Raw genomic sequence first — 27852 nt, forward strand, 5'->3', positions numbered from 1 at the left:
CTACTTCGAATTTCCGCTGGCGTCCGGCCGTTGCGTGTCGACTACGTTTACGTTTTCGTTATCGTCAATTCCCTTTATTTTATTTTATTTAACTTGCTATCATTTCATTCTCCTCTTTTCTAACACTTTTTAAAAAACCCCGCGTTTACCAAAACCACTTTCTTCAGTTCGGGATCTTCCTCTGGCAGACCGCGGCTCCATTTTGCCCCACGTCTTCTGTAAAAAAAATAATAACCAGATAATTATTGCCCGCTGACATACACAAGCAAAGCTCCGTGATAACGACAGCTACACAGAGGGGGCTGGATGTCCTGCACGAAAAGTCACCGACCAAGCCTTGATATACGAGAGGGCGAACAAGAGCCCGGGGGGTAGGAAATTGAGAGCCAGGGGTTGCCCAGTGGGGCCATGGGGGTGGTCGATACGGCCCTGGGGTCGCGACAGCCACGTCGAGGCCTCAACTCCCTCGCACTCTCATTCCCATCCTCGTTCTCGTTCTCGTCCTCGTCCTCTTGCTCACCCGCCCAGCACTTTGCTCTCCTCTTCATTCTTCCTGCGGGCGTTTTTCCCTTCGCCGACACCCCGGCTCGTACAATCGCTCCAACTACACACTACTACTTTTACTACAACTACAACTACCGTAAGCTCTAATCGCACCACCCGAGGGTTGATTTAAGAACACACCCGCCGACACTCAACTCTGCTCCATTCTTTCCTACCTCTGTCCTTATCATCAAACTCTTTTTACTTTGCACCCAATCCTACTTATGTATTTATCAGTAATTAGTAATTATGCTGTAAAAAAAAATAATTAATTTATGTTTTTTTATTTTTTTTTAGTCACTATTGAAAACGGCGGATCAATTAAAAATAAAAGGACTCTGCGAAGTGCCGGAGAGTAAGGAAGCGCCAGCAACAGTAAGCTTGAGCTCGTCACCACGAGAACCAGGAGGTGGTGCATCGAGATTCAATTACGCTAAACTTAAGAGACATCACCCAAAGTACAAACGACAGCGAACGGGATTCGCTGGTGGAGTTGCTGGCGTTGGAGAGGCTGCTGTTGGAGGAGGAGCTGGAAGACCGACTAGCACTGACTCGAGGGGACAATACGACAGGTACAAAGAGGAGGATAACGAGAACACTGGGGCTGGAGGATTCGGCTGTGAAAACGACAAAGAGGTTCGTTTATTTATTTATTTATTATTTAAGGGACGAGCGATTGGTTCGCCGGCTATTAATTCCCCGTCTCCGTTAGTCGGCGGTCTTTGCGCTCGTAGTCTTGTCTTTATATTACTTATTCTGGGCTATACTCACTGACAAACTGATACTGTAAGCAACCCGATGCTAAATTCGTACCGGATGTTCCACAGAATCACCGGGGTGACTGGCAGACGGAGGATGAGGAGTGCGGAGGAGACGCAGCAGTAATCCTGGAATCCTGCCAGCGAGACACCAACAACGGTAACGGCACAAACAACAATAACGGTAAGCCAATTGAAGGCAAAACCTGCGCCCCACACCTGAGACGTCCACGTTGTCTTAAACATTATTCTTATTTTTATTTACTTTTTTTTTTATTGCTGTTATTGTCAACGGTATTACTAGTATTTGTTTAAAGAGATGAGTTATAGATTTACGATTTTATTTTTTTTTTTAATCATTTAGTTTTTTTTTTTTTTTATTTAAAAAATTTGAAATAAAAATACGGGAGAAATTTTTATGATAAAATTTTTAAATTAAATTATGAGTAATAATTTTTTATTTTATCTTTGCAATGGAATTTTTGTAATGAATTTTTATAATTAAAATATTAAAGGAATTTTTAAATTAAATTTAAAAAAAAATATGAGGGAAATTTTTATTCTGAATTTTTACAATTAAATTATGAGTAATAATTTTTTATTTTATTTTTGCAATGGAATTTTTGTTGATTTAATTTTTTTCATAAATCCGCCGAAGAGTAGAACAAAATGAAAAAAAAAAATTTGTGAAAAACTCTATTTTTCGATTTTTTATGGCCAAAAAACAGGGGAGCCCCACTTCTATATAATTACCATGAATTTTTATAATTTAAATATTAAAGAAATTTTTAAATTAAATTTAAAAAAAAATATGAGGGAAATTTTTATTCTGAATTTTTACAATTAAATTATGAGTAATAATTTTTTATTTTATTTTTGCAATGGAATTTTTGTAATTAATTTTTATAATTAAAATATTAAAGGAATTTTTAAATTAAATTTTTAAAAAAATATGAGATAAATTTTTAAATTAAATTATGAGTAATAATTGTTTTATTTTATTTTTGCAACGAAATTTTTCACGGAATTTAAAAAATAAAATTTTCAAAAAATATGAGGGAAATTTTTATACTGAATTTTTACAATTAAATTATTAAAGAAAATTTCAATATTTAAATAAAATAATAAAATAAAATTTTCGCAATAAAATTGCTGACAAAATTAAAAACAAAAAAAATTGAATTAAATAACAAAATAAAAGTTGCAATAAAAAAATTATAAAATATTTTTCCACAAAAATTTCTCAATCAAAAAATTCCACGCAAAACTGTGCCGTCATACAAAAAAACAAAACTTTCCATAGCCTTTGGTCGTAAACAAGAACTAAAATATTTCCATAAATAATAAAAAAATAACTCCTCCGGACGACGGGTGTGGGGCGTCCTATCAAAACAATTATCTTACCCAGAGCAGATCATCTTCACGTTTAAATTAAAAGGTGACATGTTCTGTCACACAGGTCTAGGTCATTACGGTCACCATCCGGATCCAGGCGAAGTCGACTTACCACCAGAGACTCAGCCGACGCCGCCGAGTGCCACCCTCGTCGGTACCACTATCACACATCTCAGGGATACTGATAACCATTCTACAGGTAATCCCATTCATCCTCTTCTTCCTCATCCTCCTCCTCCTCACCATCATCATCATCATCATCATCATACTCAAGATAGTTGTGCGTAATTATCAACTCCTCTCATTAGATCATAGAAGAATTAACCAGTAATTGCTCTAATAGTAGTTAACTATTTACGATTAGATTTGCTCCGTTTATTCTTTTGATATTAACGACCCACGCACTATCGTTTAGTCTCGACAGTTGTCAGTTACTTGTTACTTTGTTACGTTTTATGTCTCCATACTATTTTATTTTGTCTATAAATATTTTTCATGTATTTTTAGTCATCAATTATTGATATCAATAATTAATAATTAAAATTTAGTGGATAGTAAACTCAGAACTCGATTTTTTATTTTAAAATTATTCAGTAATTTTTTTAAAATAAATAATAAAAAGTTGTGAGGAATTATATGGACTGTCAAGTACTTGGACTAGTGATTTAAGGCAGAGAAATAGTCAATTGACCAGCGGTAATTTTTTTAATGCCGGTTCCTACGCTAATTTAATTTAAAAAAAAAAAATTCTTACTCATTTCGGGTCTTAGAAGTAAAAATAAATTTTTTACAAATTTATTTAGTAAATAGTTTACTTACACAAGTGCGTGTACATTTAATATTTTCCGGGGAATTGTTTTATAAAAATTGACCAAAATGTTGATAAAATTATTTTTGACGTCAATTTACGAGCAATTGGTTAATTTCTTGTGATCTGACTTAACATTAAAATGATGATCATTTTGCATCACTTGGACTACGAATCAAAGTTTGGGATTCAGTAAAAAATATCATCAATAAAAAAACTCCAAATTAAAAAAAAAAAACAAATTTTGAATTTTTTAAATTTAATAAAAGTTTATTTTAAATCTAAAAAAATTTTATGAGATTTTTTAAATTTTAGCTCAATATTGATCTAGAAATAAAATTTAAATTAAATTTTTTTTGTAACTAAAATATTAAAAAAAAAAAAAATAATTTTATTTATCCTGGGAAAAATATTTTTCATTTAATTTTAAAAATCATAAATTTTAATTAATTTTAATTACTAATTAAATATAAATATAATTTCAGATATACAAAATTGTGATAACGTCAAAATAAAATTTGAAACACTTCACACGATGGATTCATCAGACACAATAGACATTGACAGTCATATGTCGGATTGTGCGAGCGTTAGTTCTAAACATGCAGCTGAGGGTGACAATATGATGATGATAACACCCGAATTATTGGGTTTGATGCCGTCCGGCAGTTCAGTTCATTCAAATTCCGGTGAAAACAATTCACGGAGTCACTCGGGAGGCTCCGGACATCATCATGGCTCTAAATCATGGACACAGGAAGACATGGACGCTGCACTTGACGCCCTCAGGAATCACGACATGAGTTTAACAAAAGCTTCGGGTAATTGTCTGCTCAACCCCAGCTCCCAGTTTTACTTTTAAACTTCAAAATTAACAACAAAAATTAATTCCAGCGACATTCGGAATCCCATCGACGACATTGTGGCAGCGCGCCCACCGACTGGGCATCGACACTCCAAAGAAAGACGGACCCACTAAATCCTGGAGCGACGAGAGTCTGAACAACGCGTTGGAGGCTCTAAGGACGGGAACTATTTCCGCGAACAAAGCGTCGAAGGCCTTCGGAATACCCTCGAGTACGCTGTACAAAATAGCCAGGAGAGAGGGCATAAGATTGGCGGCTCCATTCAACGCGAGTCCCACCACTTGGTCGCCGGCGGATCTTGACAGAGCTCTTGAGGCAATAAGGTCTGGCCAGACTTCTGTACAAAGAGCTTCCACCGAATTCGGTATACCCACGGGTACTCTCTACGGGAGATGTAAACGAGAGGGAATTGAATTGAGTCGGAGTAATCCAACTCCTTGGAGTGAGGATGCTATGACCGAAGCTCTCGAAGCTGTCAGGTTTGTTTGCAGTCTTTATCATTTTAAATTACTAATCACTTGGTAATTTATCCATTGTCTACTCGGTGTTTTAATAATTTACCACTAATTAGAAAAATTTTTTTATAATTAATTATAAATATTAATTTACAAAAAATTATTATAAAATTAGTGTTAAAAATTTAACACTTACTAGACAATAAGTGAAGATTTACGAGCATGGTATCGTAGTAAAAAAAAAAATCAGACTTTTTGTTCTAGACATTTTTAAATTAAAGAGTAAGCAAAATTAAAAATTTAAAAAGCCCGCGATTTTTAAATTCACCCAAAGAAAAAACGTAAAATTAATTACGGAGTAAATACAGAGCAGATGATTGTGTATTTATTTAATTTCCGTGGAGTAAAATTTACTTCTAAGGGAATTTATTTAAATTTTAAAACTACGAATCGGATTGAATGCGGATTCAAATAAAATCCAGATCACTCATCTCAAAAAAACAAATTTCCTATTTACTCCGTATGCAAATCAATTACAAAAAATACAAAAATATGCACATGTAGAAAATTAAAAAAGCCACAGGTGTTTTTTTTTACAATTTACTGTTTTTAAAAAAATTAAAAAATTATCAGACTTCAGTATCATAAATAAAATCCATAATTACTCTCAATTTTTTACATAAAAATTTATTAAGTCACTACTAAAATAAATAAAAATAATTTGATGAATTATTAGTAAAGTGAAGCGACAGTCAGATTCTTTTTACTGGACTTCGGTACCGTGCTCGTATTTCCCACCGCAAATTCCCTTAAATTTTATCATCCTGAAGTTAACACTCATCTCATAATTTTTTGAATTTTTTTCCAAACGATAAATTACAAAAAAAATGAAAACTAAAAATATGCACACAGAAAATTTAAAAAACTATAAGTGCAATTTTAAAAATATTTTTTTTTTTTATAATTTATCATTTAAAAAAAATCCAAAAATTATTAAGGGGGATGGCCACTGTGAGGATCGAAAAATAGGTGATTTTTGGGAATTTTTTTGACTGGAATAATAAAGGAATTTGGGGATCGGGTTTTTTTTGTTTTCTAAAGTATACATTGAAGATAATTCTCCTAAATTTTCATTAAAAAATATCATGTTGTTACAAAGTTATAAGCATTTTTGTGGAGCAACAAAAAAATTTCCCCCACCACGGTGTCATCTCTAACTCAAAAACGGATTATCAGAAACAAAAAAACCAAACTGCGTTGTAATCTGTATGCATTTGGTTATCGTTGCACATAGGGAATTTTGAAAATTTGGATTTGAAAAAAAATGGCGACATATTAAAAATTTTTTCGTTATTTTTTATCATTTTTTTGGATTCAAACACCCCTAAAAAATCTTAAAAATCAAAATTTTCAAAATCCCCTACGTGCAACTTTAGCTACTGAATATACGAATACGGTAAAAAAAAAAGTTGCGAATCGGTTGATATTTATGCAAATTACAGATGCCACCAGTTCGAAAAAAGTAGTTTCGAGAAAAATGCATTTAAAGTTTTTAGTCGATGCAGCGGTCACTTGACGCGCTGTCACAAAAATGACTATAACTTTAAAAATATTCGGAATTTTCATATAAAACTCTAGATACATATTTTTGAACATATACACTAGGGTGGGCTGAAAATACGCTTTTTTTGAATTTTCATTATTAATACCAAAAATATTTTTCTTTATACAAAAAAAAAATTTTTCGGAAAACAAAAAAAATTTTAGGTCGATATCTTAAGCTCGCCAAATCCCGTTAAAGTTAGAAGTTGTTTAAAAATTTTTCTCCAACATATTTTGATCGGAAATTTAATTCTCTACATAAAATTTCCTATAATAAAATTACGTCAAGTTGATAGTTACTGAGATAATTGCAATTTTGTTCTAAAAAATATAATTTTTCAAAAAATTATCACTTTTTCAGGGTAAAATATGAATTTTATCATGGAAATTTCATGGAAAATCAAATTTCTTACAAAATTGGTCTTATGGTAAAAACTTGAAATTTATAATTATTCAGAAACTGGCAGTTTTATGTTTAGATAGTCACATTTCTCGTTATTTGGTGGTTTTTACCAAGAATTGCTATTATCTTTGTAACTATCAACTTTGAATAAATTTTTATTAGGTCTATTTTGTAGAAATTTGAATTTCCTACGAAATTTTTATGATAAAATTTATTTTTTACCCTGAAAAAGTAATAATATTTTGAAAAATTACATTTTTTAGAGCAAAATTGCAATTATCTGAGTAACTATCAACTTTACGTAATGTTATTATAGGATCTTTTTTGTAGAGAATTAAGTTTTCGATCAAAATGTGTTGGAAAAAAAATTTTAAACAACTTCTAACTTTAGCGGGATTTGGCGAAAATTTTTTTTTATTTCCGAAAAATTTTTTTTCTGAACGAGGAAAAATATTTTTGGTATTAATAATGAAAATTCAAAAAAAGCGGATTTTCGGCCCACCCTAATATACACTTTGATTTAAAAAAAATTTTTTTTTTGTGAAATTTCACAGTGGCCCCTTAAACGTCGGTTAACTTCAGTATCGTTTAAATTTTTCCTCACTAATAAAAAAAAATTTTTAATTATTTCAGGTTGGGTCACATGAGTATAAATCAAGCGGCGATTCATTACAATCTCCCATACTCATCTCTCTACGGTCGTTTCAAACGCGGCAAGTATGAAGAACCAGCCGCAGAATTATCCCAAGACGGTACAAATCCCCACTTCCACCAGAGCCCGCACCACAATCACTCATCTTCACTTCCCGATCAAATGCCTTATCAGGGCAGCTGAAATTTACCTCTATACTAGGACACACCAGCTCCTAGATACATCGCTCTCGATCTCACTTGCTCGTTTTCTCGTCTATAAATAATAATAATAATAATAATAATAACACTTTTATTATTACTTCTCCTACTACTTCTACTACTCCCACTATTATTATTATGGATCATCGAGGATCAATGAGACGATTGCGTTGCGAGAATTATCTTGCAGTATTAAAAAAAAAGTTGATACCTACTTTTAAAATAAATTTCGTTAATGAACGTAATATCTAATGAGGCGAATAAATGTACAGAGGGTAAAATTACCTGTGAAATTTTTGTATTTTAATCAAGTATAGTTAGAAGATGTTTTAAATTAGTTACGGAGCAACAAACAATTAAATATATAAATATATATTAAATTCAATAAATATAAGTACAATCGTTACTCCGTTGATTTTTAATTTACGATTAAGAATATCAGGGATAAAAAATATTTAAAAAATAAAAATTAACAAACGTATAAAAATGGATCAATATATAAATAAATATAAATATGATAATTATTTTTAAACAATTTTAGTTTAATTTATAATTAAATAATTTATAGTTCGCTTTATTTTTTAGTCTTCCAAAGGAACAAAAATTTTTCTCAACATTTTTTTTATACAGATTATTGATTAATTATTAATTATTAATTATTAATTAATTATTAAAGAATAATAGGCATTGAACAATAAATTTTTTACCGCGTTCGTAGACTGAGTTTAAATGTAACGAACAAAAAAAATATAAATTACAAGCAATGATTTCTGTGTTGAGAAGATATTAATTAATTAATTAATTAATTATTTAGTTGTAATATTAATTATAGGCACGATGATTTTAAATGTAATTGTTTATGTTTAATTAGGTTTGTTATAATGAAATTTTAGTTGCGATAAACTGCCAGGCGCATCAGTATGTCTATGGATAATAATTAATTAATTTATGCTCATTGCTGGTGTAATTATTATATTTTTATTTTTATTTTTATTGGTATGGATCGAGTGTCAAGTATATGAGGTATATTGTAATGTAAATTTTTATACCTTATATATATATATGAATACAAAGTGGAAATAAGAGTTTAATAAAATATGGATAATATTATATATGTATATGTATATGTATAAATAATTAAATGATAACTGATAAATAAATGTACAGTTTATATATTTTAAATTAAAAATTAATTATAAATGTAACCTGACTTTTATTATTTATTATTATTATTTTTAAAAAATTTTATTTTAATTTTAGTAAATTAAAATTATGTAATTTTATTATAATTAAGGGCAAGTTAATTATCAGATGTTAATTTTTAAAAAATTACTTACAGTTGATGTCAATAGGGAGCCCTGATTAAACAATTGAATTCGATCGAATTAAAAATTTTAATTCTGTTCAATTCTGTAATATTCTGTTAAATTCGGTAAGACAGAATTTAAAAGAATTCAAGGATCATTTTCGAAATAAACAGAATAAAACCGATTTAAAAATTTTGAATTGGTTTCAATTCGGTTTAATTCGGAGTCAGAACCAAAAATTCGAGACTTATTTTCGAATTAAAGCGAATAGAATTATTTAAATTCGTTTTAATTTGGACAAATTCTGGTTTTCCTGTCGAATTAGACAGAATTTTTTTTAAGTTAGGTACCGAATGAACAGAATTTATCTGAATTATATAGAATTAAAAATTCAATTCTGTTTAATTCGATCGAATTAAGTTGTTTAATCAGGGAGTTGAACGAATTTTGAAAAATAAATTTTGTCATACAAAATTTAAAAATTGTAATTTTTGTGACATCTATAAGATATCAGTTTTTAGGCTCCTTTTTGACGTCGATAAGGCACCAATATGTTGACAGAATGATCAGAAATTTATGTCACCGAATTAACAGAATTTATCTGAATTAAATAGAATTAAAAATTTAATTCGATCGAATTCAGTTTTTTAATCAGGGGATTTTTTAATTTACATAAGACAGGAAAAAAACAACACAAATTTTTTTCTGTCTCCGGAACTAACATTTGCATGTCATATTTATACGGAAAAAGATGACTGAGACAAAAAAAATTTGTCTTATCCTTTCAAAAGGTATCTGTGCCTTGACATGGCATCAAGATTTTACTAAAATTTATTTTTCAAATTTCGTTTAACTCCTAATTGATAACAACTGAGTAATTTTTTTTACATCTATATCTCGACTGATGTAACAACAACGTCCTTTTCAATTGATGCCGTACGACAATGACCGTATTAGAATTTTGATAATTAATTTTAAAAAGTAGAAGCATTAATTTAAAAAGGACAACGCAGTTACAATTGTCGCCGAGACAGATTTTAAAAAAAATTAGTTACAGTTGATATCAATTAGGAGTAAAACGAAATGAAAAATAAATTCCAGTAAAATCTTTCTGTCATAATTTTAAATTTTAAATTTATTTACCAGGGGTTCGCACTTATCTCTCTGTTACACTTCTGCAGTAAATGGAAACTTTCGCCGAGTTTTTCTCTTAATCAAACGAATATTATCTAATAATTGAAGCGCACTTCGCTAGATTAGACAGTAGTGCATCGATGTACAGTCTGTATTTTGTACTTAGAGATTTTGTTTGCGAAAAAAACTCAGCCAAAAATATCTGATAACTCCTGTTACCAAATTACCTTTAACTCCTAATTGACAACTGATAAATTTTTTTAAAAATCTATATCTCAGCAAAATTTTGATTCCGTCGTTTTTTTTTTCTTTTTTCAATTAATGCTTTAATTTTTTTGTAATTATCTACTAAAATTTCAATACTGTCATTACGATTGAGTCATTGAATTTTTTTTTTTTAAATTAAGGGGAGGCCACTCTGAGAATACTCTTAATTAATTAAATTTTAATACCGTAATTACAAAAAAGGGGTGGGGGGAATATTATCTAAGCGTGTCCTTAATTTGAGTAAGTAAACAAATTATCACTAGAAAATATATATATATATATATATATATTAGGGTGTTTCAACAAAAAAAACAATTTTTTTTTTATGGTATCCAAAAATTGAAAGTCTAACTAAAAATAAAAATTTTGGTACCATTCCGAGCTCTTAATAATGATATTAAGGTTTGCCTCAATCCATTTTTCTATTTTCCATTTAAATAACACGGGAAAAAAAACTTTTTTTTTAGAATTTTCCAGCTCATAAACCAATTTATAGTAAATTTTGAGATTTTTTTATTTTTCCGGCGAAACTATCAGTCTTATCAAAAAATATCATATAAAATTTTTTGTAGATAATTTTATTCCTCACAAATTATTACGAATAAAGTTTTTCGAAATTCTGCGTTGTTTTCAAGTTATATCCATTTCAATGTCAAGCTCTTAAAAAAATAAGATTTCTGATTAATTTTAAGAGCTTGACATTGAAATGAAAATAAATTGAAAACAATGCGGAATTTCGAAAAATTTTATTTATAATAATTTGTAAGGAATAAAATTACCTACAAAAAAGTTTCTATGACATTTTTTGATAAGACTGATAGTTTCGTCGGAAAAGTGAAAAGATCTCAAAATTTACTATAAATTTGACTTGAAACTTATATAACTTTTGAACAGTGGGATTTATCAAAAAATGATAAGAGACTTTTTTTGTAGAGCGTTCAATTTCCTACACAAAGTTTCATTGCGCACAAAAATCCGTGAGTGGTCTGTAAGCTAGAAAATTCTAAAAAGAAAAAAAAATTTTTTCCCATGTTATTTAAATGGAAAATAGAAAAATGGATTGAGGCAAACCTTAATATTATTATTAAGAGCTCGGATTGCCACGAAAATTTTTATTTTCAGACTTTCAATTTTTGCAAACCAAAAAAAAATTTTTTTTTTCTGAAACACACTAATATATATATATTTTAGGGTGGCCCAAAAAAACCGACTATTTTTTTTTGTTACCATCTCGCATGAAAATTTGTTGGTTTACGATGTTTTAAGAAGCCTCTCCACAAATCAGCTCGATAAAAAATTTTTAAGAGGTCGCTCACGAATTTTGAAAATATCAAAAATAATCGAAATTCGGATTTTTATTTAAAAAATTTTTTTTTTCTCGTGGCAGTAATAGTTTATATTTGTAAAATCATGACTATGCTGAAAATTTCAGCCCAAAATTTAAATATTTAAACGGCGCTCAAGAATTTCGAATATTAACTGATAATATGTAACTAATAGTTTGATTTAGTTTTTATAACTCAATTATTGTCATTTCACTCAAATATAACTTTTGCATAACCAAAAATATACAGGACAGTCTTAAACAATAAAATTTTGTAAGTTTTGAATAAGCGAAAAAAACCTACAAATCGGATTAAAAAATAAAAAAGTATGTAAATAACTTATAATTTCTATTTCTCGGGTTATATTTTCATTCATTGTCATGCAAATTGATGGTGAAAAAATCGAGAAGCTTTATTATTAATATTTAAGGGTCGCTCAAAAACGTCCAAGAGACTGCGCTCGGAAACATTCAAAATTCTTGAGCGCCGTTCAAATATTTAAATTTTGGGCTGAAATTTTCAGCATAGTCATGATTTTACAAGTATAAACTATTGCTGCCACGAGAAAAAAAAAAATTTTTAAATAAAAATCCAAATTTCGATCATTTTTGATATTTTCAAAATTCGTGAGCGACCTCTTGAAAATTTTTTATCGAGCTGATTTTTGGAGAGGCTTCTTAAAACATCTTGAATCAACAAATTTTCATAAGAGACTCAAAAAAAAAAAATAGTCGGTTTTTTTGGGCCACCCTAATATATTTATTAATAACAATGATTTAATCTCGGCTTAAAAAATATCAGATTGAAAAACTGGGTGTTAAAAAAAATAATTAAAATTGCATTCAAATTTTTCTACACCCAGTACCCAGTAAAAAAAATTAAAAAAAAAAAAAAATAAGAATAAAAATGAAAAAATTAATAATTAAATTTAATTATATACAGTAAATAATTGCAGTGCGCAGATGCACTGTACGAATCGTACAAACGTCATTACCATTTTATTTGTCACTCCATCCATACATCCATACATACGCACACATATATATATACATATATATATATACTGACAAGAAATATATCAAGTCAGTGGTCTAGAGTACTCTAGATAATTGTAAAAATAAAAACCGTCCAATGTATATCTACATAAATATATAAAATAATATATTTACTGCCATTTAATTGATTACTCAGTTTATCAATAAGTCAATTTATTTATAAAATATATAAATAACAATGGCTACTTTTCAAGAAGGTTGTGTTTTCTGTAAAATAATTAAAGGCGAATCGCCTTCCGAGAGCATTTACGAGGTAACTCCACTTTAAATAAATATATTAATTAATATATAAATATATAAAAAATTTATATTTAATTTCAGGATGATGACTTGATTTGTATAAAAGATATAAACCCAGCATCAGATCATCATTATCTGATAATTCCAAAGAATCATATCGCGAATGCCAAAGAATTGAAACCTGAAGACGAACCTCTGTGTAATTATTTGGATTTTTAAAATTATACTTGAATGTGATGGCAAAAGATTATTTGTATTATATATCACATCTAAATGATTGCTGATTACAGATGACAAAATAGTTGATACTGTTGAAGTTGTAGCGGCGCAGCAGGGCCTTGATCTTGGAGCAACTCGGACAGGTTTCCACTGGCCTCCTTTCAATACCGTAAATCATTTACATTTACATGTTATATATCCCGTTGAAAAAATGGGATTTATTAAGCGACAAATGTTTAAACCGAACTCCATGTGGTTCGTAAGTGTAAGTACTCGTGTCTGATTAATTTATCAAATGATATCCAGGTGAAAAAATATATGAGAGTTTGAATTTTTTTATTTTTTATTGAGTCCTGGAGAGCCAGAGATTTTTAGGTAAAGTTTCCTGGTATTTGACATCCGATTGTGGGCGTAGATTTTGGGAAACGAGTCCGGAGTTTGATGGTCAGATTTTACATCAAATGAACGTCAATTTCGTTGTTTAGTTCATTGACTACAATATGAATGCAAAGTGACTGTAAATTTTAATTTGTAACTTCTGCTGAGATTTTGACATCCGATAGTGGGCGTAGATTTTGGGAAACCGGAATCCGGAGTTTGATAGTTAGATTTTACATCAAATAAACGTCAATTTTTGTTGTTTAGTTCATTGATTACATTATGAGTGCAAATTGACTGTAAATTTTAATTTGTAACTTCTGCTGAGGTTTTGACATCCGATAGTAAACGTAGATTTTGGGAAACCTGAATCCTGAGTTTGCTGGTTAGATTTTCTATCAAAGAGAAAATTGACAGCAAATTTTTATTTTTGTCTTGCTGACATTTTGTCCTCCGAAACTGGGCCCACGCCCATATTGAGCTAAATTACCGAATTGACGTCAGTTTGAAGACAAAGTGGGTCTTGAAAAATATGACTTTCCATTATTGTTGCCAGCAGACATTTTTTACGATGAAATTGATGATGACTAATGACAATATTTTTTCACCTGGATAAAATTATTTGATTCAAGTTCTACTCGACTATTAATAATAATAATAATTAATTATTTATAAATTACAGACTGATTACGTGAAATCCCGCTTCAATTTGACGAGTTAATGAAACAATAGAGTAATTAAAGTAAATAAATAAATAAATATTCAACGAATATTGATCCTAGGAATTAGTAGAATGGTCTAGATCTAGGTCTAGGTCTAGCACTTAATTAATTAATTTTTTTTTATACTTCATTTCCTTACTTCCTTAATTAATTGATTAAATTTAATTAAACTTTACTGTATTGGATAATTATTTATTGATAAAAGTAAATTAGCAATGTACAGTATGTGATATTAATGATTAATGTTAATGACTATTATATGTGGGAATAATTAGTCGATCTGCTTGGGGTAAATTCCTTCGCTGAACATCCGCTGCCACTCTTTGCCCTGAGGAAACTCGTAGTCGAGGATCGCTTGGTCCTTGAGCTTTGTTGAGTAACCAGGAAGACTTGGTGGCATGAAATTTCCATTTTTGACTACTGTAGGATTTACAAAGTGCTCGTGTTGTTGGTCCACGTATTCAATTATTCGATTATCAGTAGTGCCACTCAGGGAGAGGTAATCCCACATTTGTAAATGCTGTACCATTTCACAGAGTCCGACTCCGCCAGCATGTGGACACACTGGAACTGATCGTTTTATTTTGTAATGATTATTAAAATAAAATATCTTTTTAAAACTAATCATCATTTGCCCATTCAATGTCTTGTCAAATCCTTAAATTTTGAATCCAGAAGATCCGATAGTTGATTACTTAATTTTTATTTTTTTAGCCACGAAAAGTTATCTTACACCCAAGTCTTGCTTCAGACTTTCCAAAGACTGATGACGCCGACTTAGCCCACAGAAATTAGCCAAATCGGCGGTGCCAACTGGAAATTGATCGAAAAATTATAATTTTTTGAAATTTCGATACCAAGTAGGATAATAAGAAATTCTAACAAGTATCTAACGGTGGTCTCAATTTGTTTATAAATAATAGGCAAACAAAAAGAACGTAAATTAAAAATTAAATATCTCTGAAACTATCAATCTGGCGGGTTAAGTTTTCACATAAAATTTGTAGAGCTTAATAAAATGTACAATTTTGCTTTTGGGTAAATCCCCGTCAGACTGATAGTTTATTAGTTTTTAACAATCGAAGTTTTATAAACAAATTGAGCTAGCAAGCTGAAAAATCAACCGATTTCATTTTTTCTTTTTTCCACATATTTCTGGTAATAAAAGGAACATTTTTAATATTTTTCAAAAATTTTGTCTCAAAAATTTGATTTTTAAAAATCAAAAAACCGCTTTTTCTTTGGAAGCCAATATCTCCAAAACTAAATTTACTACAGCACTCGCACCTATTCTAAAAAATCTAGAATTTAATTGCAAAAAACTCGGCTATTTTGAAAAAAATTAATTTTTGATTGGGTCCCTCCTGGAGGGGGAACTCAACAGTAGTGCTCCACTGATATCCCCCTCTACCATCAGTCCGGGTAGCGAACGCGCTCGCTTTATCGAAACTCCGCTCGCGTTCAACTCGCTATTATTTGACCCCAATCAAAAATTAATTTTTTTCAAAATAGCCGAGTTTTTCGCAATTAAATTCTAGATTTTTTAGAATAGGTGCGAGTGCTGTAGTAAATTTAGTTTCGGAGATATTGGCTTCCAAAGAAAAAGCGGTTTTTTGATTTTTAAAAATCAAATTTTTGAGACAAAAATTTTGAAAAATATTAAAAATGTTCCTTTTATTACCAGAAATATGTGGAAAAAAGAAAAAATGAAATCGGTTGATCTTTCAGCTTGCTAGCTCAATTTGTTTATAAAACTTCGATTGTTAATAACTAATAAACTATCAGTCTGACGGGGATTTACCCAAAAGCAAAATTGTAGATTTTATTAAGCTCTACAAATTTTATGTGAAAACTTAACCCGCCAGATTGATAGTTTCAGAGATATTTAATTTTTAATTTACGTTTTTTTTTGTTCGCCTATTATTTATAAACAAATTGAGACCGCCGTTAGATACTTGTTAGAATTTCTTATTATCCTACTTGGTATCGAAATTTCAAAAAATTAAAATTTTTCGATCAATTTCCAGTTGGCACCGCCGATTTGGCTAATTTTTGTGGGCTAACTTGCTTAAGACTTAAAATATGAATTTACTGAAGACCTCCTTGAGAAACCTACTAGTGATTCAGTCGCATCTTAAAAAATTTTTTAGTTATAAAAAAAAAATAATGAATTTTATAAATTCGTAAAAAATAAAATTTATTCTTTTATTTCTGCAAAGGGAATAAAAGATAAAATAATTTTTTTTACCATAAATAAGGAGTAAAGGACTTAACGTTATAAAAAAAAATTAAACATTAGCCAACGAAATAAAAAAACAAAAAGATTTAAATTATATTAAATATTTATTATAAAATATAAATACATAAAATCTAATCAAACTTAACAAATTTTATCATTACTACATTTTCTTATAAAATCGTCTAATTCCTTATCATTTAAAAATGATGCGATTGTTTCGTAGCAATCATACGGTAAATGATTGGAAAATAAATCAGACATTATTTCGCTACTTTTTTCGATTGAAGTTCTTCTTTTGATGGCAGTTTCCCAACGATTATCAATCATGTGATCATAGTAATAATGCATTTCATCAAAATAATCATCCAGACATAAACTCTGAAAATCTTTATGAGATGAAAGTCTTACTAATTCCGTCATTTTACAAGTCAATAGATGCCATAAAGAAATTTTAGTATTTCCAATCGTTGTTTGTTTTAAATATGTGATTGTTTTTTTAAGGTCTTTTTTAACAGATTTGACACTGCTTTTGAAGAATCCTTGGCGCACGTAGTGTTCTGGAGAGTGTATTGCAGATAATAATTCTTCTTTAACTGGGAAACCAATCATGTGTCTACTAAAAACGTAGTACAATAATATTGATTTCAAAATCTTAAAACTTTGCCGATAAGATATAATGAATCGGAAATTATCTCGATCCTTTGGGGAGATAGCTTCCTCTCGAAATTTTGTAACCATAATTGTTGGAACATCAATGTTCCGCCAATCGAATTTGATATGATGAAGTATAAATAGAGTGACCAAAATCTGTCCATACCTAGACGTGTAGAAAATAAGTGAATTAACAGATCCGTTTGATCGAAATTTCGCATTGACGTCAGCTCCGGCAGCGTATAAAAGTCTTAATACTTTCAATTTTTCACTATCAGCATAAAATTCTTTTCTATTATAATACACAGATTGATTATTGGCGTTTACGACCGTGTAAAACGCTACTGGTTCACCATAAATATCTCGATCGTTGGGATTTGCACCTTTCGCCAAAAATGATTTAACCAACTCGACATTTTTTGCTTCAACAGCGTGCATCAATGATGTTTTATTCGACCTCGTATTTAAATGAATATCAGCTCCATGTTCCAACAATAATGCTGTCATTTCTTTGTATTTTCGAGCAATCGAGTAGTGTAACAGCGTTAAATCCATGTCCTTCCAAAAAATTGATTGTTTCCATTTATTATGAAAGAATTTATTGTTGAATCGTAGATTTACGTCTGCGCCATTGTTCAAAAGCAATGCCGCTACTTCAACGAAGTTCTTAAATACCGCGATGTGGATTGGATGGTGAACATCGGCGCATTTCGGGGTAACACTTGCTCCATACCTCAATAGTACTTTTACACACTTAATTTTATTGTTTAAACAAGCAAGATGTAGCGGCGTATATCCATTTTTTATTGGTCCAGTTAAAACAGAATCGACTCGCGCACCATTTTGGATTAGAAGTTTAACAATCTCGTGATGTCCATACTGGGCTGCCAAGTGAAGTGGAGAACGGCCTTTTCGTCCTGAACCATTAACATCTGCACCTTGACGAATCCGCAGCTCGACCAGTTTAATATTGCCAACTCGGACGGCATTTTTAAGTATTCCTTCAACTGAATAATCTTTTTTAAGCATAAATTTAACTCTGTTTTTTATGAATGATTTCGCAATTTTTCCGTGTTCGTTCTTGAATACCGACCTTGGAAAACGATTTTTACTTGAAACCACCGACACTTCTGATTCATTTGAAATTTCCATTACCTCGCAATTCTCGTCTTCATCTCGAACTTGATTACTTGAAGTAATTTCACTGCTTGTAACACTCGACATATTTTTAATAATAAGTTTTACACAATAGACGATATACGCACAGGCTAATTTTTAGCTAATGGAAAACACGTGGTCTTTACTTGGATGAAATGTTCTTTACAGTAGTGTACTGTAGTTTGAGGCAGGTAACTTATGGTTAAGCAACTTCCGCCCCCTAATTTTCATCCCCACCCTAATGAAAGTTATAGGCTACATTTTGATTCTTTATTTTATAAAATTAATTAATGTATCAGTGAAAAAAAAATTCTGTTAGACAGAAAATTAAATATTTTATTTCGTACAAAATATTTATATGGTTATTCTCAATTTATATAGTTCATTTTTTTCCGTGCATCTACTAGCAATAAGATTGTTTGTACAGTATTGTGTTTTTAATGAAAAATAAATCACTACACAGAAAAAACAGATATCTTGAGTCAAGAAAATATTTTTGAAGACAAACGTTTTCGGGAACCAAGTCAAGATTTTCTTGAGCCAAGAGAATTCGTCTTGGTTGGAAAAGATTTCTACTTTATCTGAGAAAATTTAGGTCTCCAAAAAAATTTTCTTGAATCAACAATATTTACCTTCAGTCGATAATTTTTTTTTTGTGTGTATAGATTAATTTGCGTCTTTATTTATTGTTTATGCCAAATTAAAAACGTACAATGAGATAATGGGATACATAAACATCGACAAAAAATAACTTTTCGATGCGTCTGTTACAATGTATTAATTTTAAAAAATATATTGGATTTAAATTTGTATCAGAGGATTGCCTCCAAAATAATCGCATCTTGTATTGCCTTCATGGAAGTGTATATCATAATTATTTCTTTCCCAATGCCACATTGTCGAATAAATCATGTGCTCTTTTGCTCCCGGCTTCGTCAGTCATGCAAGTACTTTGGATATAATAAGAGGCACATTTATGACCGTCACAACACTCGTAACCTTGCATGGGATGACACTAAAATAGCTATTTTCGATACGTAGGATTAAAAAGAGGGTTTGCGGCATGCTTGGATTGGCGACACAAGTCTTGGGTTATGCCGCATTCTCAACGAGAACGAGTACATACATCTTTCTCGCACGAGCGAAGCGAGTGCGAGAGAGATGTAGGTACGAGTTCTCGTTGTGAATGTAACATATCCCTAGACGAGTGTTGACAATACATGCATACCGTATCCCTCTTTTTAATCCTTTGTATCGAACAATATTTTTTATAACGACTGCCTTTAAAGTTTAATCGAGAGGAATTCAATCATTTAGAGAATAAAAAATTACCTTCTAAATATAAACAATTGTACAAGTGTAAATAATAACAATCTATTCATGTTTTATTTTTCAATTGAATTCTATTAATTAGTTTATTAATTTTATTAATTAAAATCTCTGACTGTTTTTAATAATGTGAAAATTTTTATTGAACGATTAATAATATGATAATAATATTATTTTCACAATACAAACACACAAGTTATGATATTCAATAAGAATAAGAAACATATGATCACTATGCAGGTTTCCAATTGTCGTCTTTCTATTTGCGCATGTGCGAATTTCAGGATAAATGCGACAGTAGGAGTATATGGAGAAAAAAGTATCACTATCTTTTTCTAACTCGAGTGAACGACGGTTGCTAGGTAATTTGTATACATTTCCTATAGGCAATTACTTTTCAGCACAGTAAAATCATGCTGAAAAGTCCAACAGCTGATTTTTCGACATCGTTCTATAGTTTCGTCGAGCTATCGAGAGAAAGACCTATTTTACTCGCGCCACACGACGCTCGAATATTGAACTTTAAAGGCAGCAGTTATAAAAAAAAAATTAATTCTTTATAAGTTTGAAATTTTTTTTTTATGCAAAATCAACAATTAATTTTCTTTGCGCTTGCGCATGGTTGAAAAATATTCAGACATGATTGCGCAATGAATTAACCCAGGTCACACATGATCTTGCCTAATTATTGTTATCGCGAAAAAAAAAATATCGACAGGGTTTACTACACTGTAAAAAATCCGGAGTGAATCCGGAGTGAATTGGGAGTGAAATAAAATCCAAATTCACTCCGGATTCACTCCGCCACTCGGAGTTCCGGAGTTTTAAAAAAAATCACTCCACATGCGGAGTGAATTGGGAGTTTTTTTTAGCGGAGTGATCTCGGAGTGACGTGGATTTCATTTCACTCCCAATTCACTCCGGTCCGGAGTTTTAATACTTAAATAAATTTATATTAAACTGCTAAACAATATGTGTGTGTTTGGGTGTGTGAAGGTGTTTGTGTGCGTGTGTGCATGTGTGAAAATTTGTGCGTGTGTGCAAATGTGTGCGTGTGTGCAAATGCGTGCATGTGTACAAATGTGTACGTGAGTTTGAATGTGTGCGAGTGCGCGTGTGTGCCTAAATATGTATGTGTGTATGTGTGTGCATATCAGCTGATCAATAATGTAATACGCGAATTTTTACTTCGATTTTATTGAGTGGAGTTATATTTTATTAATAATATTTTTAAAACTCCCCTCCGGAGTGAATTTCACTCCGGAGGGATTAAATTAATAAAAAATTATCTACTCCGCGAAAACTCCCCTGCGGAGTGAATTTCACTCCGAGGGGAGTGAATAATTAAACATTCATTCACTCCGCATTCACTCCGGATTTAATCCGCATTCACTCCGCGAATTTTTTACAGTGTATTTACGAGTCACCAATAAAAATTTACTCACCCATTTGCCTACGCATCCTTCAACTGCATCAGTATAGAGGCCAATTATTAAGAAAATTGACAATAATAATAAAATTACTTTCGACATTTTGGTCTTTTGATCCTGGAAAAATAAAATCATTATTTAAATAAATTATTGTCTGTACCATAAAAGTTTTATAAAAAATATTAGACATCTTTTCGCAAGATAATCAAATTATATAAATTTTTTTTAATATTTAAAATTTGACGCGACAAAAAGTAACTCACACAGTCCTTTAGAAGTATTCAAAAATAATATATTTATTATCAATTGATCTCTGATTCTATGTCAAGTCTGTCTACATATATAATGTTATATAAGGCAAAACGAAGAATTAAAAATTATTAGATATTTTTATTATAGGTTGATATTACAAATAGGTCGTATTTAAATCTTTTTATATTTTATTCACTATTATTATGAATCAAATTTATTATAAATCTCTAAGTGAGAAAATTAATTATGTAGGGGAGGGTGGGGCAGAGCGGCCCCCCTGAAATTTTGACCAAAAAATAAATTTTTTTTTTTCGACTAATTACTATAAATCCGATATGTTTGCGCATTTTTACCCCTACGCATGACATTTGGGGCAAAATGGACAAGCCCAAAATTTTGAAAAAGTGATTTTTTCATATTTTTATCGTCAAATTAAAAAAAAATTATTATAATTCCACATTTCTAGCCCTACGCATAACACCTGGGGCAAAATGGACCAGCCGAAACTTCCGAAAAAATTATTTTTTCATATTTTTCGGCCGTTTCTTTATGTAAGAGGCAAATTTGGTCACTAAAAATTTATGAAAATTAATTTTTTTTTTTTAGTTGATAAATTTTTGAAATAAAGTAAAATTATAGAATTGATTTTTGTTTTTAGTAAATAACAATTAGTAATTAAGGTAATCGAGAGTGAGCGATTTTTTACGCTTTAAAAAATTTTTTTCGAGTAATATAAAACCAAAAATAGTTGTCATGAGTAAGAAATACATTCTTAATGATGAAAACAATTTAAAAAAAAAAAAACGAAAAAAAAAATTTTTTTATCACTTTTTGAAGGGGGGCCGCTCTGCCCCACAAAAAAAAAAAAAAATTTTTTCAGAATTTTGGCAAAATGTCCATAAATTTGTTCGAAATAGGACGAAAGTAAAGTGATCATGTGGTTGAAAGCCACAAAAAATAATAATTGGCTTAGGGGGGCCGCTCTGCCCCACCCTCCCCTATAAATAATTAATATTCACTAAGGAATTTATAAGGAGGTGGAGAAGGAAAAAGAGCTGTTAGATGAACGGAGAGGTCTAGATAATGAAAAATTAGAGCAAAAATTGATAGCAGAATTAAAAGGAGACATAGACTTAAAGATATGCACGGTCTTCAAGAAAATTGAGGAAATCCTGAGAGTCAACTCAGCGTTACGGAGCGTGGTGCAAGTGGGATGCCAAGACTGCGACGTGCAAGAAAGATAAGAAACCAAAAATAAATAATATATATTAAAAAATAAAAATATATCAAAAGAAAAGACAATATTATGTAAAAATTTGTAAAAGACTTAATAGTTGTGCAAATAAAACTATTTTATTATTAATTAATATTCACTAATTATTGTTACTCTTCTTTTTTATTTTGTTTTATATCTGATTATTATGAGTATTATTTAGAATATTATTATGTATATTTACAGTTTGTGCACAAAATTTTTCTGTATTTAATATGTTGCCATTTGGCCTATGACTTGACATTGAATATCAATAAATAAATAAATAAATTCTTGATTCATTTTTGGATAAAATAAAAATATTGGCGATTATTGAAACTTAATATTTTACTAATACACTAAGAGAACAATTTATTTGAGCCACATAAGATTTGTTTCAGGCAAATAAATCCCATATTTGAATGGACCCAATCAATACTTATTTGAGCCCGATGAAAAAAGATTTTATACAATTGTATAAAATTATATACGAAAAATGGCCCGATCCAATTGTATACAACTGTATAAAAATCGTATACAATTCTATACAAAATGTATACAAGTCTATATAATTATATACAATTTTATACAAATTGTATACAATTGGATCGGGTCATTTTTTCTATCCAATTTATATATAGTCTATATATAATTGTATAAAATCTTTTTTCATCGGGAGACCAAGATATGGTTCATTTGAATGCAATAAATGATTTTGTTCGGTCAAACAAATCTATTTATTTGTCTCAAATAAATTGTTCCCTCAGTGTACAAAATAATTATAAATAATAATTGTCTTACGTAATTAAAGTAGATCTAAGTGTTTACAACTCTAACACCAAACAGTTAATGATAATTATCTGCGAATTACAAACGCTATATATACAATGAATATGTCATCAGTTCTTTGTCCATATTTACGTCATAAGAAGCAGATCTCAAGCTCGATGATTAAAACTAGTGATCCCTGATGACTTTTGTATATATGAACTTTCAAATTATTACTGAGGTAGCGAACAGGTCAAATTTTCCACTATAATTTTGTTCGTCTCATATTTTGCTACGATTCTTGTATATTTATCGTGCCCTATGCAGACATAGTTCAAGATTTATCTGAGAGAGTGTGGGGAAATACAGACTTGAAAGTCTAATTTTATTTGTTCAAATTTCTTTTGCCAGCTTTAACAGCGCGCATAATTGGTAGATTAATAAAAATTCGATTTTCGTAAATCGGACCGAAACCAATAACTTCCCGAATTTTAGAAAATTTACAATTTTCTTAGCAGGAAGTTAAAAAGAATGAAACATTAGCCAACGAAATAGAAAATAAAAACAAAAAGAGTTACATAACATTAAATATTTATTGTAAAATATATATACATAAAATCAAATCAAAGTTAACAAATCAACTTTAACAAATCAAAGTTCACAAATATGACATTACTAGAATTTTTTATAAAATCTTCTAATTCTTTATCATTAAAAAATGTTGCAATTGTTTCGCAACAATCGTACGGTAAATGATTGGAAAATAAATCAAACATTATTTTGCTACTTCTTTCTATTGAAGTATTTCTTTTGATGGCAGTATTCAAACGAATTTCAATTATGGTATATAAGTAATACAAATTATCAAAATAATCTTTCAGACATAAACTCCGAAAATCTTTATGAGATGAAAGTCTTATTAATTCCGTCATTTTGCAAGTCAATAGATGCCATAAAGAAATTTTGGTATTTCCAATCGTTGTTTGTTTTGCATATCTGATATCAGCTTCAAGGTCTCTTGTAATAGATTTGATTCTGTTTGGGAAGTATACTTGGCTCATGTTTTGCTCTGAAGAGTATATTGCTGATAATACTTCTTCTTTTACTGGTAAACCAATCATGTGTCTACTAAAAGTGTAGTACAATAATACTGTTCTCGAAAGATCTAAATTTTTCTTAAGAGATGAAATGTATTTAAAATCATGTCGATCATTTGGGGAAATAGCTTCCGCTATAAATTTTGTTACCATAATTGTTGGAACATCAATGTTCCGCCAATCGAAATTGGTATGATGAAGTATAAATAGAGTGATGTTGAACTGTCCATACATACACGTGTAGTAAACAAGTGAATTAGAAGATCCATTCGATCGAAATTTCGCATTGACGTCAGCTCCGGCAGCGTATAAAATTTGTATGACTTCCGATTTCTCATTACAGGATAAAAATTCTTGTCTATTGTAATAAATAAATTGATTATTGGCATTTAAGACCGCGAAAAACACTACTGGTTTACCATAAATATCTTGATCGTTGGGGTTTGCACCTTTCGCCAAAAATGATTTAACCAGCTCGGGATCATTTGCTTCAACAGCGTGCATCAATGATGTTTTATTTGACCTCGTATTTAAATGAATATCAGCTCCATACTCCAACAATAATGCTGTCATTTCTTTGTCTTTTCGAGCAATCGAGTAGTGTAACAGCGTTAAATCCATGTCCTTCCACAAAATCTTTTCGTCCCATTTGTTACGAAAAAATTTATTGTTGAATCGTAGATTCACGTCCGCGCCATTGTTCAAAAGCAACGCCGCTACTTCAACATAGTTCTTAAATACCGCGAAGTGGATTGGATGGTAAACATCGGCGCATTTTGGGGTAACACTTGCTCCATACCTCAATAGAACTTTTACACACTTAATTTTATTGTTTAAACAAGCAAGATGTAGCGGCGTATATCCATTTTTTATTGGTCCAGTTAAAACAGAATCGACTCGCGCACCATTTTGGATTAGAAGTTTAACAATCTCGTGATGTCCATACTGGGCTGCCAAGTGAAGTGGAGAACTGCCTTTTCGTCCTGAACCATTAACATCTGCACCATGTTGAATCCGCAGCTTGACCAGTTTAATATTTCCAAATCGGGCGGCATATTTAAGTAATCCTCCTTCTAAACAACTACTTTTGAGAAGTAATTCAACTCCGTTTTTTCTCAGCGATTCCGCCATTGTTCGTAGCTTGTTCTCGACTGCCGGCCTTGGAACTCGATTTTTACTTGAGATCACCGAAACTTCTGATTCATTTAAATCGCAATTCTTATCTTTATCTCGAACTTGATTACTTGAAGTAATATCACTGCTTGTAACACTCGACATATTTTTAATAATAAGCTTTATAGAATAGACTATATACGCACAGGTTAATTTTTCACTAGTGGAAACACGTGGTCGTTACTTGGAGAGCTTGGAGAAAATGTGCTACTGTAGTTTGAGGTTTGAGGAAGGTTAGTTTCTTGCTTATAGTTAAGCAATTACCGCCCCCGAAATTTTCATCCCCTCCCTAATAAAGATGAACCCTTTTCCGGCTTGGAGTGCCGGTGAGTCTAGGTGTGAGTCATGTAGTATAGAGCTAATTAAAGTCCGTTGTAAGGCTGTATGAGTGAAAGTTTAGTTGTAGTAGTGTAGACAAGCGCCCCCTTCTACCATTTTTCCGGCCCCTTTTCTAGAAAACAGACTATAGCTCTCTCATTTTAAAAATAAGACGTACGATTCAAATCAAGAGTAGGGATTCAAGGTTGACCGGGAAAGGGTTAAGTACATCGGCTACATGTTAATTTTATTTTTTATTACTCGAAAAAAATTTTTTAAGGTGTAATAAATCGTTCACTCTCGATTACCTTAATTACTAATTGTTATTTAAAAAAAAAAAAAAAACAATTCTATAGCTTTACTTTATTTCAAAAATTTATGAACTAAAAAAAAAAATTTTATTTTTATAAATTTTTAGTGACCAAATTTGCCTCTTACGTAGAAAAACGGCCGAAAAATATGAAAAAATAATTTTTTCGGAAGTTTCGGCTGGTCCATTTTGCCCCAGGTGTTATGCGTAGGGCTAGAAATGTGGAATTATAATCATTTTTTTTTAATTTGATGATAAAAATATGAAAAAATCACTTTTTCAAAATTTTGGGTTTGTTCATTTTGCCCCAAATGTCATGCGTAGGGGTAAAAATGCGCAAACATATCGGATTTATAGTAATTAGTCGAAAAAAAAAAATTTTTTTTTATCAAAATTTCAGGGGGGGCGCTCTGCCCCACCCTCCCCTACTAAATAATTGAAATAATAAATAAAATACATAGTTGCAATGAAGAATTATTAAAATTCAGGCTAAGAATATTGCAAATATTCTAAAATTCGGGAAGCTATCGTTTTCACCCCATTTTTTTGATATAAGTCTTGCAATATCGCGTTTTCATCAGATGTCGACGTTTGAATATCCTCGGATGTTCAAGAATTATCTGATAGTGGGGGAGAATAGACTGCATTTATTAAAATAACGAACTTTATTTCTTAAAAGTACTTAGTTAAGGTCTGCACAAAAGTCATCGGGAGATTAAAAAAACTGAATTTTTACCATAAATAAGGAATAAAGGACTTAACGCTATAAAAAAAAGAATGAAACATTAGTCAACGAAATGAAAAAAAAAAAAAAAAGATTCAAATTATATTAAATATTTATTGTACAATATATATACATAAAATAAAATCAAACTTAACAAATTATCTCGTTACTACAAAGATTTAAAAAATCTTCTAATTCTTGATTATTAAAAGATGTTGCGATTGCTTCGCAACAGTCATACTGTAAATGAGTATGAAATAAATCAAATACTATTTCTCTACTCTTTTTTATTAAAATACCTCTTTTGATGGCAGCTTTTAAACGAATTTCAATAATGTTATAATAGATAGAATATTTAGTGATATAATCACTTACACATAAACTACGGAAATCTTCCTGAAATGAAAGACTTACTAAATCTGCCATTTTACAAGTCAATACATGCCACAAAGAAAATTTAGTATTTCCAATCGTCATTAATTTTAAATTTCTGATATGATTTTCGAGGTCTCTTTTCATAAATTCGATCTCTTGTGCGTATTCTTCGAGGCTGCCACCGTGAAGTGAAGAGGAGTATATTGCCGATAATAATTCTTCTTTTACTGGGAAACCAATCATATGTCTACTAATTATGTAAGACAATAATGAGCATTTCGAATAATGGAAAGAATCCTTAAGATGTGTCATGTATACCAAATCCTGTTGGTCCTGTGGGGGAATAGCTTCCTCTATTAATTTTGTAACCTCAATAGCTGCACAATCAATTTTCCGCCAATCAAAATTGGTCTTATAGAGTACAAATTCGAGGATACTTCGATATCC

General features: G+C 30.5%; 3 protein-coding genes across 7 annotated transcripts in view; 2 read left to right on the forward strand and 1 right to left on the reverse strand.

Annotated features, from left to right (window-relative positions):
* The window catches only part of LOC130670266 (protein bric-a-brac 2-like), a 35057-nt gene extending 26189 nt beyond the window's left edge, over positions 1–8868 (forward strand). For 4 of the 5 annotated variants that reach the window (XM_057473587.1, XM_057473588.1, XM_057473585.1 and 1 more), the window contains 6 exons: positions 841–1179; positions 1371–1485; positions 2740–2895; positions 3990–4325; positions 4399–4849; positions 7464–8866. In XM_057473587.1, coding sequence (XP_057329570.1) covers positions 841–1179; positions 1371–1485; positions 2740–2895; positions 3990–4325; positions 4399–4849; positions 7464–7665 — 1599 coding nt within the window. In that variant the 3' untranslated portion in view covers positions 7666–8866. Of the gene's footprint in view, positions 1–840; positions 1180–1370; positions 1486–2739; positions 2896–3989; positions 4326–4398; positions 4850–7463 lie in introns of all 5 variants that reach the window. The other variant, XM_057473586.1, reaches the window with a different exon arrangement.
* A 3855-nt stretch (positions 8869–12723) lies between these two features.
* LOC130670102 (adenosine 5'-monophosphoramidase HINT3-like) lies at positions 12724–14504 on the forward strand. Its single transcript, XM_057473303.1, has 4 exons — positions 12724–13023; positions 13092–13209; positions 13301–13494; positions 14290–14504. The coding sequence occupies exons 1-4, from the start codon at positions 12949–12951 to the stop codon at positions 14326–14328; spliced, it is 426 nt and encodes a 141-aa protein (XP_057329286.1). The 5' UTR covers positions 12724–12948; the 3' UTR covers positions 14329–14504.
* A 9533-nt stretch (positions 14505–24037) lies between these two features.
* LOC130670578 (putative ankyrin repeat protein RF_0381) lies at positions 24038–25783 on the reverse strand. Its single transcript, XM_057473993.1, has 2 exons — positions 24461–25783; positions 24038–24049 (listed from the first exon to the last, which is right to left on the reverse strand). The coding sequence occupies exons 1-2, from the start codon at positions 25781–25783 to the stop codon at positions 24038–24040; spliced, it is 1335 nt and encodes a 444-aa protein (XP_057329976.1).
* Positions 25784–27852: the final 2069 nt, after the last annotated feature.

The sequence above is a fragment of the Microplitis mediator genome, chromosome 6 (genome assembly GCF_029852145.1).
Source record: "Microplitis mediator isolate UGA2020A chromosome 6, iyMicMedi2.1, whole genome shotgun sequence".
Classification (NCBI taxonomy): Eukaryota; Metazoa; Arthropoda; class Insecta; order Hymenoptera; family Braconidae; genus Microplitis; species Microplitis mediator.

Coding starts and splice junctions, on each gene's coding strand:
- LOC130670102 (XM_057473303.1), top strand. CDS start 12,949: ATGGCTACTTTTCAAGAAGGTTGTGTTTTCTGTAAAATAATTAAAGGC. Junction 13,210..13,300: donor ACCTGAAGACGAACCTCTGT/GTAATTATTTGG, acceptor TGCTGATTACAG/ATGACAAAATAGTTGATACT. Junction 13,495..14,289: donor ACTCCATGTGGTTCGTAAGT/GTAAGTACTCGT, acceptor TATAAATTACAG/ACTGATTACGTGAAATCCCG.
- LOC130670578 (XM_057473993.1), bottom strand. CDS start 25,783: ATGTCGAGTGTTACAAGCAGTGATATTACTTCAAGTAATCAAGTTCGA.